Source organism: Neovison vison, chromosome 2, assembly GCF_020171115.1.
Source record: "Neovison vison isolate M4711 chromosome 2, ASM_NN_V1, whole genome shotgun sequence".
NCBI lineage: Eukaryota > Metazoa > Chordata > Mammalia > Carnivora > Mustelidae > Neogale > Neogale vison.
This window is the reverse complement of record NC_058092.1, coordinates 78,672,021-78,688,460: the sequence shown is the minus strand read 5'-3', so window position 1 is coordinate 78,688,460 and position 16,440 is coordinate 78,672,021. Positions and strand designations below refer to the sequence as shown.

The window sequence follows — 16,440 nt, the reverse complement described above, 5'->3', positions numbered from 1 at the left end:
AGATAACTGATAAATATCTGGAAGCCACAGAATGAAATTCTTAACAAAGGCTGCATGATGTAAACTTTGCACATCCTTTGTATGTTTCAGATCTCAACTCAAACTCTATCTTCCCTGATTTCTAGCCCCATATCAGATTCCTTTTATATATAAACCTGTCCCTTTTCTCTAGAGTACCTGACTCATTTGTAATTATTTGATCATGAACACAACTCCTTGATTCATATCTGTCTCTCAGTAGGCTTTATGTTTACTGAGCGTGAAACCATGTCTGTTTTGGCTCACCACTATATCCCCAGGGCCTACTACAGAATTGGGTCATAGTAGACCCTCAAATATTTGTTCATTTTTTAGCATCACTAGGAGGTGAGAGTCTATATGTGAATTCCTAAAGTGAATTAAGTTTAATCCTTGAACAACAAAACATTTTTTATCTTTTTTAAAAAATTAACATATAATGTGATATTTGTTTCAGGGGTACAGGTCTGTGATTCATCAGTCTTACACAATTCACAGCCATAGCTGTTACCCGATTCATAGCCATTACCCTTCCCAGTGTCCATCATTCAGCCTCCCCATTCCTCCCACCCGCCTCGCCTCCCCTCAGTTTGTTTCCTGAGATTAAGAGTCTCTTAATGGTTTGTCTCTCTGGTTTCATTCCATTTCCTTTTTTCCTCTCTTCCCCCATGATTCTCTGACTTGTTTCTCAAATTCCATGTATCAGCGACATCATATGATAAATGTTTTTCTCTGATTTACTTACTTCACTTAGCATAATACCCTCTACTTGAACAACAAAACTTTTAACATTTTACCCACTTACCAAGAATTATTTTTTTTCCAAGAATTCTTTTAAAATGTATTATATATTTCCCTTGCTTTATTAGAGTAAAAATATCATACATTGCTATAATTTTTTTATTTTTATTTTTTAGTACCATCACCTCTCCCTCCTCTGGTGACATCCTGAATAACTGTGCTTTTAGGCAATTTGCTCTACCGTAGGCACTGTTCTGGTGGTGAAGCCAAATGCAGGGTATTCAGATAAACTTGGCAGGTAGCTACCAAGTGCTTACTATACACAATGTTATGTGTTATGACAATAATTTTTTTATTTAATTTTTTTCAGTGTTTCAAGGGCAATTTTTAAAAAAATACAGATATAAAGTATAGTGATAATTTATGTTGGAACCTGTTGGAAAACTAAATATGGACATAAGTGATAACACAGGTGGTAAGTGATCTTATTCCAATACTGATCTGAAAATGTAACATTCAGTGTTAGCATTCAAAGAAGGCTGAGAAGAAAATTAATACATTTCTAGACCAAACACAAAAAATTTTAATCCAATAATTAACATATGCTCCAAACTTCAACAATATATAAAGGGCAATATTAAGAAAAGTCTCCTTCCCTTTCCTGTCTCCAAGCCATGCATTTTCCCTCCTCCCAATCAATATTATTTAATTTCTGTATCTTTCCAGAGTTATTTCATACATACACACACAAGAAATATGTCATATTGTCTTTATTTTACTCTCATGGAGGCATTAGTATGAACGACACTCTATCCTCACCCTTTATGCTTAGCATACATCTTAAATATTTTTCTTATCTGAATATAAAGAGCCTTGTTATTGTTTTAACAGCTGTATAATAGCCCACAGTACAGTAAGTCACTCAACCAACCCTCTACTTATATTTATACAGTTTCCATTTTTTTGCTGTTTTAATGTTGTAATGAAAGATCTTGTAAATAAAGTTATTTTATACATATGGGAACATTTCTATAGGATGAATTCCTAGAAACAGAATTAATGGATCATTACTACTTGTCTTAGCCTGGGTTCTGCCTAACCCCTGAGCCTGAGAAACAGGCTTGTATGCAGATAGTTCATTTTGGGAAATGATCCCAAGAGAATCTGAGGTATTAGGGGAGTGAAACAGGGAAGGAGGGAAAGTCAATGGAAGGATATGTTTTCTAGGTCCTTACAACTCAGTGTGAGCCACACCATCTGAATCACCTGGAGCTCATTAAACACAACAGAATCTCTGGCTCCACCTCTGACTTACTGAATTAGAATCTACATGTAATCAAGATCCTGAAGTGTTTTGTGTATATATTAAAGTTTGACACACACTGATACAGCATTCACTATTATTAGCAACTGGGGCTCAGTCTTGCTGGGGACCCTCTGAAGCGTCACAGAGAATGCACTTAGAGTTACTCTGCCCTAGGGACAAAACAGGTAATGTTTGACCACTGGCTCCCACCTCCCATTAATCAAGGCTTATTCCCTGGGGTGTTAACGTCCTTCTACTTCCAGGTTTGCATAGGTGTCAGAATTACTGAGTTGTAGGTACACTGTGTTGAGTGATAGTGAGGACTTAGGCCAGAAAGTGAGAAATACGTGTGATGTGGCTGAGGGAAAGTGCTGTCGGACTTTACACATATGCAGCTAGATCGTGCAGCAATGGGCTAGAGTTATTACACAGGCCAAGAGGATATGAGGTGGGGCACCAGAAGTATCCTAACCATTGCCAATACATATTCAATGGAGAATTGTTTTCCAAACTGTAGATTTCTCTCCTGGCAACCTAGAGAAATATTTTTAATGGCTTACAATCAGCATTAGAAAACAAAACAAAAAAGAAAGAAAAGTGAAAAATAGGAAATATCAGTACATCAAGTAATAATGGTAAGTATTCTTTTGTGAAACTTGTTTCAGTTTTGTATGTGTGAGTATACTGGGTTAGAGAGGAAGAAGAAATTCTACTCTCAGTCACAGTCAAAAAAGTTTGAAAAACACAGCAAAAGTTGTGCTAATTTTTATTCTAAAAGTCAGAAAATGGTTTGATACTGTAATTTCCATTTCCATTTCTCTTAAATGAAGTTGATTTATTCATCAAATTAAGAAGTGTTTATATTTTCTTTGTGAACTAATTCTGTACTATTTTAAAAAATCCTCTGTATTAGGAAAATTAGAATAAGTAGTATGATATGAACTGTCATTTGTCTTTTCAGTTTGCTTATCATCATTTTTACTACACAGAAATTTTGCATCTTTATGTAATCAGAATTTTTTAAGGCTTCTGAATTTTATATCTCCACTCCTCTGCCAAGGTTATAATTCTCCTAGGGTTTACTGTAGTATTTTAATGACTTTTTTCCCCCACATTCAAACCTTTGATCTATTTGGAATATATCCCTGGCATACCAGGATGTGAGGTATAGATTCAACTTGAAATTTTTCTAGCTAGCTTCCTCGTTGTCTTAATACCATATATTGAACAAACACAATGACTCATCTTATTTCCTAATTCTTATGATATTGTGTTAAATAGGTGTTTAGCTATCCTTTAGCCTTAGGACTAACTGCATAATATACACAACTTTGATTTACCCTAGTGACCATACCCATACCTACTTTTGTTTTAATTTCCCCAATTTAAAAACTTTTCATAATTTGCTTTTTAAGGGGTTTAAACAAAATATTTTGATAAATAAAAATTTAATCTTATTGTGAGATAGTTCAAGTAATTACACATTATAAAATCAGAACTTTTCTAACACCTTTCTCTCATATACTCATGCCTCCTCCCTGCTTTCCCTTCTTCCCCAAAACAGTGGTTGTACATGGGAGGAGGGAGCAGTCACGTCTTAGTGAACTGCCCTCACATTAATAAACAACAAACAAAACCCTCCAAATATAGTTCAATGCAGCATTTTCTTATCTCCCTTGGTATATGACAGTGTAGGGCATGTCACCAATGGAGGTGACTGATGGAAGTCACCTATGGAGTAAAGCACCCATCATGGCACCTGCAACTGACCTGAATTAGAACTAAAGAAGACTAACAAGACTGCCTGCTCGTTCACTTTTTGGATAACTTATTTTAAATTTTAATTTGAAAAAAATTAATAGTATTCTATTAAATATGAGTATAGTTGACACACATTACTTTCATGTGTACAACATACTGATTCAACTTCTCTATACATTACAGTTTGCTCACCAAAAGTGTAGCTCCCATCTGTCACCAAGCAATGCTATTACCGTACCACAGATTATTCTCTCTATGCGACTTACTTGTTCCATAACTGGAAGGTTGTATCTACCTTTTACCCATTTTGTCCATCCTCCCACCCCTTCCTTCTGGCAACCCAATTTTGTTTGTATTTATAGGTCTGATTCTGCGTTTTGTTTTTTCATTTGGTTTTTTAGTTTCAAAATATAAGTGAAATTATATGTTTTTTTTTTTTTCCCTCAGTCTGACTTATTTCACTTAGCATAATACCCTCTGGGTCCATTCATGTTGTCACAAATGGTAGGATCTCATCCCTTTTTATGGCTGCATAATATTCCTCTGTGTGTATTTGTGTATGTGTATGTATATCTTCTCTATCAGTGGACACTTAGATTGCCTCCATATCTTGGCTATTGTAAATAATGAAGCAATAAACAGTGAGGTGCATTTATCTTTTTGAACCAGTTTTCTCATTTTCTTTGGGTAAATATCCACTAGTACAGTTACTGGGCCATATGGTATTTCTATTTTTAATTTGTTGAAGAAACTTCATACCGTTTTCCACAGTGCTTGTACCAGTTTGCATTCCCACCAATAGTTTATGAGGGTTCCCTTTACTCCATATCCTCGCCAACACTTGTTATTTCTTATCTTTTTGATAACTAGTCATTCTGCCTGGTGTGAAATGGTATCTCATTGTGGTTTTGATTTGCATTTCCCTGATGATTAGTGATGCTAAGCATCTTTTCATGTATCTGTTGGCCATCTGTATATCTGCTTTGGAAAAATGTCTATTCAGCTCTTCTGCCCATTTTTTAATTGGACTGTTTGGTTTTTGGTGTTGAGCTGTGTAAGTTCTTCATATTTTATGGATATTAATCTCTTATTAGCTATATCATCTGCAAATATCTTCTCCCATTTGGTAGGTTGCTTTTTATTTGTTGATGCTTTCCTTCACTGTGCAAAACCTTTTTATTTTGATGTAGTCCCAATAATTTATTTTTGTGTTTGTTTTCCTTGCCTGAGGAGACCTATCTAGAAAAATGTTGCCATGACCATGTCAGACATACTACTGCCTCTGTTCTAAGAGTTTTATGGTTTCAGGTTCCATATTCAGGTCCTTAATCCATCTTGAGCTTGTTTTTGTATACAATGTTAGAAAATGGTCCAGTTTCATTCTTTTGCATGTAGTTGTACAGTTTTCCCAGTACTATTTTAAAATACCCTATTTTTAAAATAAAAAACTAAGAATATTTTATTTACATAATAAAATATGAAGGGGGCACCTGGGTGGCTCAGTGGTTTAAGCCTCTGCCTTCGGCCCAGGTCATGATTTCAGGGTCCTGGGATCGAGCCCTGCATTGGGCTCTCTGCTCAGCGGGGAGCCTGCTTCTCCTTCTCTCTCTGCCTGCCTCTCTGCCTACTTGTAATCTCTCCCTCTCTGTCAAATAAATAAATAATATCTTGAAAAAATATATGAAGACTATATTAAGTTAATGTTTCTTAAAGCTTGACTATTCACAAGGAAAGACATAATTTCAAATTTTCATTATAATCATCAGAATACCAAAGGCTACTGGATGTTTGGCTGTTCTGATGTTCACCTGTTCATCTCTCTTGAAAGGAAAAAAAAGAACATTCACAATGCTTCTAAGAATCTGATTAGGGTTATAAAATTAAAATAAAATATTATAACAGAGGTAGAGGCGTAGTACATAAAGGGCTTATTCTACAATTAAACTCACATACTTACCACTTATAAAAAAAATCAGACTTTTTAACAAGACGTTCAGTTAAGATCCCTCCCAAATCTGGCCTTAGCCTCGCCCCAGACTTATCTCTTCCCATTCCAGTTACAGCAGAATATTGGAATTGCCTGTCTCCAGGTCTCTGGTACATTTTTAAAGTTGTTAGGAATATCCTAATGTACCTATTTTATTTGGAAATTATCCTTCATCTCAAATTACTGCTCTCATCCCTCTAATCACTTAAACCTCTGTGATTCCAGTACATACCTGAATTATATCTTATCCTTATCCATTCATTTATTTACTATCTGACAATATACAGTGAGTTGCCTAATATGTGCCAGGCACTGCTCTAAGGCTGGGGCTACCAGTGTAAATTAGACTGATAAGGAACTTTTCTTCTTTTCAAATTTTTATTTAAATTCTATTTATTTATTTATTTTTAAGATTTTATTTATTTATTTGTCAGAGAAAGAGCACAAGTAGGGGAATGGCATATAGAGGTAGAGGAAGAAGCAGGCTTCCTGCTGAGCAAGAAGCCTGATGTAGGACTCTGGGATCACAGCCTGAGCCAAAGGCAGCCGCTTAACTGACTGAGCCACCCAGGTGTCCATAAATTCTGTTTAGTTAACATACAGCTCAATATTGGCTTCAGGAGTTAGAATTCAGTGATTTATCACTTACGTACAACACCCAGAGCTCTTCATATCAAGTGACTCCTTAATATCCATCACCCACCTAGCCCACCCCCAACCCTCATCCCTCCATCAACCTTCCATTTGTTCTCTGTCTTAATCTTAAGGAGTCTCTTATGGTTTGTTTACCTCTTTTTTTTTTTTCTCCCATATGTTCTTGTTTTGTTTCTTAAATTCCACATGAGGGAAATCATAGGGTATTTGTCCTTCTCTAACTTATTTTCCTTAGTACAATACCCTCCAACTCCATCTGTGTCATTGTAAATGGCAAGCTTCCATTCTTTTTGAGGGCTAATATTCCATTGTGTATATATACACCACATCTTCTTTATCCGTTCCTCAGTGGATGGGCATTTGGGTTGTTTCCATAATTTGGCTATTGTTGACAATGCTGCCATAAACATCAGGGTGCATGTGCCCCTTTGAATCAGTATTTTTTATTTTTTGGGGTAAGTAGCTAGTAGTGCAATTGTTGGGATATAAAGTAGTCCCTGTTTTACATTTTTGAGAAGCTCCATATTATTTTCCAGAGTGGCTACACTGTTTTGCATTCCCACCAATAGTATGAGAGAGTTCCCCTTTCTCCAAATCCTAACACTGTTGTTTCCTGTGTGGTTAATTTTAGTGATTCTGACAGATGTGAGGTGGTATCTCATCCTGGTTTTAATTTGTATTTCCCTGATGTTGAGCATCTTTTCAGGTGTCTGTTAGCCATCTGTATGTTTTCTTTGGAAAAATATCTGTTCATATCTTCTGCCCATTTCTTTTCTAGATTGTTTACTTTTTGGGTGTTGAGTTTGGTAAGTTCTCTACAGATTTGGGGTACTAGCCCTTTATCTGTTAAGATATTTGCAAATATCTTCTCCCATTCTGTAGGTCGCCTTTTATTTTGTTGACTGTTTCCTTTGCTGTGCAGAAGCATTTTATCTTGATGAAGTCCCAATAGTTCATTTTTGCTTTTGTTTTCCTTGCCTCCAGAGAGGTGTCTAGTAAGAAGTTGCTATGGCTGAGGTCAAAGAGGTTGCTGCCTGTGTTGTCCTCTAGGATTTTGATGGTTTCCTGTCTCACATTTAAGTCTTTTCATCCATTTTGAATTTATTTTTGTGAATGGTCTAAGAAAATGGTCCAGTTTCATTCTTCTGCATGCCGCTGTCCAGTTTTCCCAACACTATCTGTTGAAGACATTTTCTTTTTTCCATTGAATATTCTTGCCTGCTTTGTTGAATAATAGTTGACCATATAGCTGTGGGTTGATTTCTGGGTTCTCTATTGTGTTCCATTGATCTATTCATCTGTTTTTGTGCCAGTACCATATGTCTTGATTCTTATAGCTTTGTAATATAGCTTGATCTGGAATTGTGATGCCTCCAGTTTTGCTTTTCTTTTTCAAAATTACTTTGGCTATTTAGGATCTTTTGTGGTTCCATACAAATTTTGGGATTGTTCTAGCTCTGTGAAAAATACTGGTGATATTTTGATAGGGTTTGCATTAAATGTGTAGATTGTCTGAGTAATAGTGACATTTTTTCCCAATTGTTCTTCCAATCCATGAGCACGGAATGTTTTCCCTTTCTTGGTGTCCTTCAATTTCTTTCATAAGTATTCTATAGTTTATAGAGTACAGGTCTTTTAACCTCTTTGGTTAGGTTTATTCCTAGGTATCTTACTGTTTTTGGTGCAATTGCAAATGGGATCAAGTCCCTGATTTCTTTTTCTGCTGCTTCATTATTGGTGTACAGATGCAACAGATTTCTGCACATTGATTTTATATCCTGTGATTTTGCTGAATTCATGTATTATTTCTAGCATTTTTTTGGTGGAATCTTTTGGGTTGTTCTTTTTTTTAAAATTTTTTATTGTTTATAAACATATATTTTTATCCCCAGGGGTACAGGTCTGTGAATCGCCAGGTTTACACACTTCACAGCACTCACCAAAGCACATACCCTCCCCAATGTCCATAACCCTACCCCCCCTTCTCCCAACCCCCCTCCCCCCAGCAACCCTCAGTTTGTTTTGTGAGATTAAGAGTCACTTATGGTTTGTTCTTTTGGGTTTTCTACATAGAGTATCGCATTGTCTACAAATAGCCAAAGTCTGACTTCTTCCTTGCTGATTTGGATGCCTTTTATTTCTTTTTGTTTTCTGATCGCTGAGGCTAAGACTTCCAGTACTATGGTGAGAGTGGAATCCTTGTCTTGTTCCTGACCATAGACCATATTTTTCCCCATTGAGGATAATAATAATTGTGGGTCTTTCATAATATGGCCTTTATGATGTTGAAGTATATTCCAGTTATCCCTCCTTTGCTGAGTGTTTTTATCAAGAGTGGATGCTATGTTTTGACATGGAACTTAATGTTAGTACTCATCAGAGTCTAACTTGTATTTTACTTAGTTAAATACCATTTCTTCCATCAGTTTGTGAAATGATGAAGTCAAGGTCCATACTTTTTCAAAAAAAATCTACCCACAGTGAGTACCTACCATATTATTTTTAGAATGGCAGCAACTAGTTTTAAGATTTGCTATGTCATTTACTGACACTGTGAACTTAAATAAAGCACTTAGTTCCCTGATTCTCTTTTCTCATATGTGAAATAGAGATAAGAATACCTGTCTTATATAAAATTTTATTATTCAACATTATTTTTTCAACTGTAAAGATCTAAAAAACCTATTAAACAATAACAATAATAATAACAGTAATAGTAGTAAATGATGTTTGTACCTCTAGTAAATTGAATTATAGCTGGGCCATTTGTTTGCCTTCATGAACAGAGAGTAACTATTCACTGACCAAAGAAACTAATACAAAATATTAAGCAACAAAATGACGCAGTTCTTCATTAGCAGAAATATAGATTTAGATTTATTTTTTGCAGTGGTATCTCACCAGCTGATGGCTTACACTTATTTTCCTGGTTATGTTTAGATGCATCTTCCATGTCACCTGGTCTGATATATCATTAAGGGTTCAATCAAAGAAAGAGAACCACTAGGAGGTAATTACATATACATGGGAACTTGTTACAGGGATTCTACCATAGGCAATCATGGGAGCTGGTTAAACAGTCTTTGCATGTAATGATGTAGTTTGAAGATCACAGGGAAGGTGGCTTAGAAGGAAGGACAAATATAAAGTATAGGACAGCAAGAACAAGCTGACATCCAAGAGCGCAAACTACAACCCAGTAGGATGAACTCGTTTCAATTCTCACTGCCTCCAACCTGGATAAAATGGGTGTCCTCCAGGAGGAGATGCTGGTGCCCTTCATCATGGAGCTAACCATACCCTTTGCATAGGGGTAAGAGCAGCCATAAAAAGACAAAGGGCAAGTGGAGCAGTTGCAGCTTGTCTGCTATTTCATGACAACTAGGTGAGCCAGTAAACAAGCAACATATATGAAATAAAGTGCTTGCCCCAATAGTCCCAGTGTTAAAAAAAAAAAAAAAAAGGCTGCTGCTTCACTTTTATCCTCTAAATCTCACGACAAATTGTCTCGTGTGGCCACTTCAACTGGAAACATTCAAAGAGGGAAATTCTGGGAAGCACAGCTTATCCTAGCCAACCTGACCATGTTACAAAACCATTATAGCCTGTCCTTTGTCAGCTTGGCACCCATATACTTACTTCTCTTTAAACAATACTTAATTCCCATATGGAGATAATAACAAAGTTACGTTTTTGCCTAACATGGTATACTTCTCCTGTAATACAACAAACATGCTAACCCTTTCCCAATTAAGAGGATACAAACTCCCTTTTTTGTCTTTGGGTGATATTGTTTTCCATACTGATTCATACTCCCCTTTGGTATCCTATAACTTCAATACAGAGATATAAAATTCACTATTATTAACATGGCTTAGATGGTAGAGATATGAGACAGTGGAAAAAGTATATACAAAGAGTGGTTAATATAAACATTCACATAAAAAAGGGAAATGGGTATTTATAGTATCACTACTATAGCACTCATTTCTGTAACTGGTAACTTGGTCATAACTGGTATTTATCAAGCCAGCTGTTTGAGCATGATAGTAAACATGGAAAGACTGGTGAAATCATGAGCATGGGCTCACTGACAGACTTGATTTCCTGTGAAGTGAGTTCATTAGTCACAAGCGATGCTGTGTGAAATACCATGATTGTGAAAAAGGCATTCCATAAGTCCACGGATAGTGATTTCAGCTGAAACACTGGGGGGCAAGGAAGGCAAATCTATATGCAGAGCAAATGTCTACTTCACTGAGAACACAGCACTGCCTTTCCCATGATGACATGGTCCAATGTAATTAACTGGCCACTAAGTTAAGAGCTGGTCCTCTTGGGAAATGTTGCCATAGAAAAGTTTCAGCATTTTATCCAAATCCACTTTAGTGAATGGAAATCCATGTTGTTGATACCAATGCATAACCTCCATCTGTGGGACCACTCTTTTGTTCATGAACCAAAATATACTTTCTAGTGGTTCTGCATCTCTGAACCTGAACTAATGAATCTGGTACAGGGGAACAGATTCTCAAGGACAGGTTCTCAACTGGTTCTGGGTTATCTGGAATTGGTTATCTCATCCTGCTTTTATAATATAATGCCACATTTATATTTAAAACATTCCCAGTACCTATACAAAATCAAATAATTTTTTTGATGACAAACACAAACAAGGATATTCAGGTTATACTCACTAAAGACTGAATCAACATAGTAAGACAACTTTTCTGAATCTCAGGAGGTACATTTGCAAAACTTCTCTCAGACCAAAACCTTGCAAAATGCTTTACAATCCACCTGTTAAAAAAAAAAATCAAAGAATCCCAAGTTAGAGAAACAAGAATATTTCTAATTATAATACTCAAATAATACTTTTATTTTCAATGATGCAAGTTATACATATATATGTGATGAGTAATCTCTATAGTTAATTTTGTGAGTTCTCTGATGGACTTAATTATCTCCCTCTTCTGTAAACTCATATTTTAAATCCACTCTAAGTTATGTGCATGGATTTTAACATAATCATGGTTTGAATGAAGTAAAATTGATCCCAAGCATCTTGAGTAATATCTAAGTCAATACTTCTTCTCACAATTGTTACAACTAGTTAAGCCTTAAGCTATATACAATGTGCCCAAGAAAATAGGCCAGTTCCAAAATTTCCCAGAAAATTAGAAGAATGGAAGAACAAAATCCCTACATTAATAATATCAACACTACTTCATATCACTTACTTCATGCAGTCAGCAAAAAGACTGTCCACTCCAACTGTATGAGCAATAATCAGGCACTCTAATACAGACGCCAACTTTCTGGGAACAGGCTAAAATTGATAGAAAACATCAAAGGTATTCTTTTTCAATTTACAGAGGCTAAAAGCATTTGGTTCATAAAGATGATCTGATTTATACACCTAGACTTCAGAATAAATATGTGTAATTCAAAAGTCTGTTCTATTAAATTTGAGTATCACTAACAACCTTTAGTCTTATAGAATAGCATTTGAGCTCTCTCAGCTGTCAGAATGCACACAAGTTTAATTCTAATTTAATTTAGCTTCATTTAGCTTTTACTTAAATTCAATTTAATTAACATATACTGTATTATTAGTTTCAGAGGTAGAATTTAGTGATTCATCAGTTGCATATAATACACAGTGCTTATCAAACCACATGCCCTCCTTAATGCCTACCACCCAGTTACCCCATCCCCCCACCAACCTCTCCTCCAGCAATCCTCAGTTTCTTTCCTGGAGTTAAGAGTCTCTTATGGTTTGTCTACCTCTCTGTTTTTGTCTTATTTTTCCTTCCCTTCCCCTGTATTCATCTATTTTGTTTCTTAAATTCCATGTGAGTGAAATCGTATGGTACTTGTCTTTCTCTGCCTTCTTTTGCTTACATTTAGCTTAATTTTTTAAAGTAAAATGATGTAATAATTTCTAGAACATCACATTGCAATGCAACCATATGGTCTAATCTGCTCCCTAAAGTATAAATATACTTTAGTACGTGTGCAATGGGAGGTCCTACACTGACCTCAGACAAAACGAGAGAATTAGATCATAATTATGTAACATAGTTTTAAAAGCTCATATACAGAAATAAGGAATTAAAACAAATAAAATATAGATATAAATAGTGACAAGTCACTGCTCTTGGTGTTAAGCCTCTGTGCTACACATTGCCCGTATCATTTATTTTCAGGCTTTGGATTATTTCCTAAGACATCTATTGCTGATTAGGGTGAATAGAGTTCAACTTCTCTTTTTACACATTCATTTGTTGCAATGTGAGGCTTATACACTTAATAAAGATCACTGATCAATTTATATATATGGTCTCTAAATGTGTCCCTCTGAAGATCTGCTCTCAGAGAAGAGCAAAAGCTTCTTTAGAATCGCATTCAGCATTTCTAATAAGGTCAGTGATTTACAACTTTCAAAATTATGAATTGCTATTAATTTTAGTTTCTAATATGCTTCTCCTAAAATATCATATTGGTGTTTAGTAAATTGAATGTAAATATTTTGTCTTGCATATTAACAATTTGGTTAGTCCCTCTGAGATAACTGGAGGTACTCTAGATTATTCTAAAATTAGAAATGGCTGTCAGTATACAGATTATACAGTGATAATTCTATCAAGTTAAATACTTTGGTTTTCTGAACGACTTCAGATAATAGTATCAAACTCAGGGAAGAAATTACTGGTATAAATATAAAAACACTCAGTCTAAAAAAAACTGTAAAAGTAAAACAAGTGTTAAAAGTCCAGCAATCTAATTTTAGGAATAACCAACCTTTGATAATGTGCTGTCCATTAACTGATGTATAACTTAAGAAAAATTCCCATTAAAAATATTAAGATACAAAGTAACTTGGGGTGTGTAGATGGCTCAGTCCCTTAAGTGTCTGCCTTCAGCTTAGGTCATTATCCCAGGGTCCTGGAATCCAGTCCGATGTCAGCCTCCCTGCTCCACAGAGAGCCTGCTTCTCCCTCTGCCTCTGCCCCTCCCCACTGCTTGTGCTCTCTCCCTCTCTCTCAAATAAAAAAAAAAAAAAAAAAGTAACTTGCTGCTTAAAGCAGAGACTAGCAAACTATACTTGTGGGCCAATCAAGCCCACCACTGTTTTCGTGAATAAAATTTTATTCGAACATTGCTATGCTGTTCATTTACAAATTGTGTATAGTTGTTTTTGCTCCACAACAGCAGAGCTGAGTAGCTGTGATGGGGAACATATGGCCCACAGAGCCTACAATATTTGCTATCTGGCCTTTTACAGAAAAAGTTCACTGACCATTGGCTTAAGAGGTTAACTTTAGCTCTCTGAGAATTTTACTTATATAAAAATGCTAATTCCCAAGTATTCTGTAACAGGATGATTGACCTTTAGTCATTTTCAAAATCTGCTTGCAGAATTTGGGAAGACATATGTTTAAATTACTACCTAAAATGTGTTTTTAAAGAGGAGGCAAGGAGCACCTGGTTGGCTCAGTCAGTTAAATGTCTGACTCTTGGTTTCGGCTCAAGTTATGATCTTATGGATCATGGGACTGAGCCCCAACTGAGGCTCCACACTCCGTGAGAAGTCTGATGAAGAGTCTCTCCCTCTGCGCCTCCCCCCCCACCTACTTGCACACCAGTGTGCTCTCTCTCGCTATTCGTAAAGTAAACAAATAAATCTTTAAAAAAAAAAGAGGTGGCAAAAATTATATAATATAAAGCTAACTGTAATTCTATAAATTAAGTCCAAAAATTTTAATTGTGTAAAAGGTAAAACTGTGAAGTTAATGAAATAACTAAAGCTTGTTAGTAGTTCCAGGGCCAGTTACCCATTACTTTATACCCAAATTTGTATAACTGCAGAGTGTGTTATAATAACCTTACTATATTTAAGGCACCGCCAAGAAACTACATAATTGAGTTCTAGAAGTTAAAAATTGTACTTGTATATTCATAAACATATATTGTAAACAATATATAAAGCAAAAAGTTTAAAGATCAAGTGATAAAATAAAAATTTACTGTCTCAAATGTCTGTTACCACAATATAGATGATATTAAAAGAAGCAAAATAAAGTGAAATAAGTTTTCAACAAAGTAGACTGACAATCTTTTTAAAATTTCACTTTCTTGGGGCACCTGGGTGGCTCAGTGGATTAAAGCCCCTGCCTTTGGCTCAGGTCATGATCTCAGGGTTCTGGGATTGCCTCTCTGCCTACTTGTGATCTCCGTCTGTCAAATAAATAAATAAAATCTTTTAAAAAATTTAAAAAATAAAATTTCACTTTCTTGTTTTAATCTCAACAAATATGCCTTTTGTGTTTTAAAAACAAAGTGAATTACTGTTACTTGCTAAGAGTTCACCCCGCCCTGGTGGTCTCCTGCAGACACATCCTCTTCAACTAGGCCTTCCTCCAAGTCTCCTCTTATAGAAGACCTGTACAAACTTGCTTCTATACCACCCCTGCCCCTGATTTCTCCTGTGGCCCTATCCCCTTCAATACACCCTTGAATGGAGCCCATACAAAGTGATCCAGTAAGCCTGGCAGTCTGCAAGGGGTGCCCCTCAGAGGGGCAGTTCTCCAAAGTGATTCCACTTTGGGGAAAAGGAAAAATAACTACACACAATAGTCCAAATGTGGCTCTAGCAGTGGACTGGGTACAGACACCACATCTGATTGCAGGACCTGCCCAAAAGCGAAAGCTTCTCAGGGCATAGGGAAAGTACCCTGCAGTTTGGTGCTACTGCATCTCTGACATGTAGTGGTCTGAATTAACTCAAGCGCAAGGCAGCTCCAAAGAGGCCCACTAAAAACACAGGGACACCCCCTGCCCACAACAGGCAGAGAGCCATTTCAGACAACTGGACTGAAGGCAACAGTGGCTCAGCCACATCAGCCGGGCACATGCAACACATAGGAGACACCCCTGAAGCACCAGGTTCTAGTGAACAGGGGACACTTCACTGTCAGACACCAGACCTCTTATTCATAACCCTACTATTTTCAAGGGCAGGAGATAAAGCTGACTTAGACATAAAAATATATTCAGAGAATTAGACAAAATGAGGACACAGAGGAATATGTCCCAAATGAAAGAACAAAACAAAATCACAGCAAGTGAGCTAAACAAAATGGAGATAAGTAATATGCCTGAAAGAGAATTTAAAGTAATGGCCATAAAGACACTTGCTGGACTTGAAAAAGAATGGAGGACCTCACTGAGACCCTCGACAAAGAGAAAAAACAAAAACAAAACAAAAAATCAGAGATGAAGAACTAAATAACTGAAACTAAAAATACAGTAGATGGAATAAATACTAGAGGAAGCAGAAGAACAAATCAATGACCTGGAAGACGGAATAATGGAAAGTCTATAATAACCTATACATACTCATAAACAAATTAAAAACTAGAGGCAATGGTCCAAAGGATATCCCTAGAAGAGATTATTTTTAAAATGTTATATGTAATTGGTTTGTTGAGGAATCTCAGCTCAGAGATACTAAGATAAAACTTTTTTTCCCAAGTAGTGCTGGCAACTATGCGGTGTCAAATTCCCTTTTTTCCCCATCCCTTAATGATATTATGGACAAATTCTAGTATTTTCTGGTTATTTTTGGTACTGGAATTCAGCACAGTACTGTTTAAACACCTATCTTATATTTTACCTTACATCTTTCTCTCCCCCATCACTTACTACCTTCACAGGTGGGGAGATCTGGAATAGGGAATAGAGAGAATGGTCTGTTATCCTTCTCCTCCATTTTCTGGGTCTAACTCTTCTGGAAGAGGGCTACGGATGGCCATATAACTAACCAGACACAACACTGCAGTAGGTTGATGTCACTGAGTTTGCTCTAATTAAGATGTTGATGGACTTTGCTGATGACTCTTTTAGGAGTAGACTTCACCCTAGCTTCTCAGTGGATAAAGATTCTTCTAGTGGTTCATGATGCACAGTG

At 36.2% G+C, this 16,440-nt stretch overlaps 1 protein-coding gene across 1 annotated transcript in view; it reads right to left on the bottom strand.

Moving 5' to 3' along the window:
* Positions 1–16,440, bottom strand: part of BTBD8 (BTB domain containing 8) — a 114,032-nt gene that overhangs the window by 18,031 nt on the left and 79,561 nt on the right. Inside the window, exons 8-9 of the mRNA XM_044238678.1 lie at positions 11,708–11,796; positions 11,165–11,267 (exon numbers count right to left, since the gene is read on the bottom strand). Of these exons, the coding sequence (XP_044094613.1) occupies positions 11,165–11,267; positions 11,708–11,796 (192 nt within the window). The remainder of the gene's footprint in view (positions 1–11,164; positions 11,268–11,707; positions 11,797–16,440) is intronic.